General features: G+C 49.2%; 1 protein-coding gene across 1 annotated transcript in view; it reads right to left on the reverse strand.

The window, feature by feature from the left end:
* The window catches only part of FSD1 (fibronectin type III and SPRY domain containing 1), a 19527-nt gene extending 18072 nt beyond the window's left edge, over positions 1–1455 (reverse strand). The window contains exon 1 of the mRNA XM_014949670.1: positions 1400–1455. Within this exon, the coding sequence (XP_014805156.1) occupies positions 1400–1411 (12 nt within the window). The 5' untranslated portion in view covers positions 1412–1455. The remainder of the gene's footprint in view (positions 1–1399) is intronic.
* Positions 1456–1663: the final 208 nt, after the last annotated feature.

The raw sequence follows: 1663 nt of genomic DNA on the forward strand, positions 1-1663 counted from the left end.
GGCAGCGGCTGCACGCCAGGATCTCCCCTTTGGTGAGGACGCTCGCTTAAGGCTCTACTCCTTGAGACTGACAGATTCCTTTCCACAACAGATTTTCGGTAAGTGACTAATAGCATGCTAAACTTTGAAATATTAGCTAAGTAATGTAAAGGAATGATTGCACAGATAGAATCCTTTAGACATAAACTGTTGACCAAGTCTGGGACTGGGATTGGATCCAGCTGCACCCAGACTCCTCCCTGAGAAGGAGTTCAGAAAGCCAGGGGGTCCTTTCTGAACCTCGTGAGTCAACAGGAGGTTCTCCCTGACAGCGTGTCTGACCCTGTGCTCTCTGCAGTAAATAATAGAGTGTGCCTTGACATTGAATCTTGTAAAACACTGTTGCATTCACTACTGGTTTTATCACATTTACTACTGATTTTATTGCATTTACTACTGATTTTGTTAAATCACTGTTTCACCTTTATAAGTATTTCACTACTTCTCTCTTATGAGTGAAGTCAATCACTCCGCCTGCGACACGTGGAACAAAACATGGGGACAGTTCAGGACAGGGCAATATCCTAGACATTTTTTTATTTTTTTTTTGTCTTTAATTGTGACCAAATTAAAATGAAACAAACAGTTTTTGATTTGCTGTTAGTTAACTACTTGTATGTACTCTTGTTTTTGGCTGTCTGAAATCATAGCATTTATACTGTCCTCAAAAAAGAGACTGTAACACGATTCAGTGCCCTGCAATAAACCTAAAACAAACCCACCCCAACCGTGCTTGGCAATTGCACCCAACTGCTCTCCAGCAGAGCAATAATCTCTGAGAAAGGCCCATGTTTAAGCACTGAAATTGTCCTAGAGGAACATCAAGGCTCAGGTCCTTGAGTGGAATGTGTGTAGTGTGAAAGTGATTTCCTGTACAAAAGGTTTGACCAAAAAACCACTGCGTTTTCCTTGAAAAAAAATAGATCTGGTTTTAATCCAAGAATTATCAGCTACAAGAATCTAAGGGTCATTGAAAGAAAAAAAAAGGTATCTCTGAATACTTGACGGAAGTGGAGACAGTAGAAAGTTGTTTGAACAGCCCCAAAGTAGGTGAAGAGACAAGGAAGAATGAGATGTTTCAGAGAGCCCCTGGGTCACCGACCAGCACACGAGGGTCTGTGCACTGTCCCTCAGCGGCCTTCGAGCAGCAAAGAAGAACTGTCTCCCCCCCAGTACCAGCCTCCTTCCCTCCCTCCTTCCCTCCCTCCTTCCCTCCCTCCTTCCCTCCCTCCTTCTCCATCCCTTTTCTTCCCTCCCTCTTCCATCCCTCCCTCCTTCCTCCATCCATCCACCCCTCCCTCCATCCATCCCTCCCCCTCTTTTCCCTTCCCTCTCCCCCTCACTCGCCCTCCAGCCCCACCTGGTCGCCCATACCGGGCCCGGCCCCGCCGCCGCTCGGGCCCCGCCGATACCAACAAAGGGGGAGCGGCGCCCCCCGCCCCGCCCCGACGCGGGGCACGACGGGAAGCGTAGTCCTGCCGGCGGCGGCACAGCCCCACATCCCCACAGTTATACCCCATGGCACAGTAACTCCCCTGCAGCACCCCATGGCACAGCAACCCCACATCCCCATCCCCACAGCAGTACCCCATGGCACAGCATCCCCATAGTGGTACCCCATGGA

The sequence above is a fragment of the Calidris pugnax genome, unplaced genomic scaffold (genome assembly GCF_001431845.1).
Source record: "Calidris pugnax isolate Ruff unplaced genomic scaffold, ASM143184v1 scaffold173, whole genome shotgun sequence".
Classification (NCBI taxonomy): domain Eukaryota; kingdom Metazoa; phylum Chordata; class Aves; order Charadriiformes; family Scolopacidae; genus Calidris; species Calidris pugnax.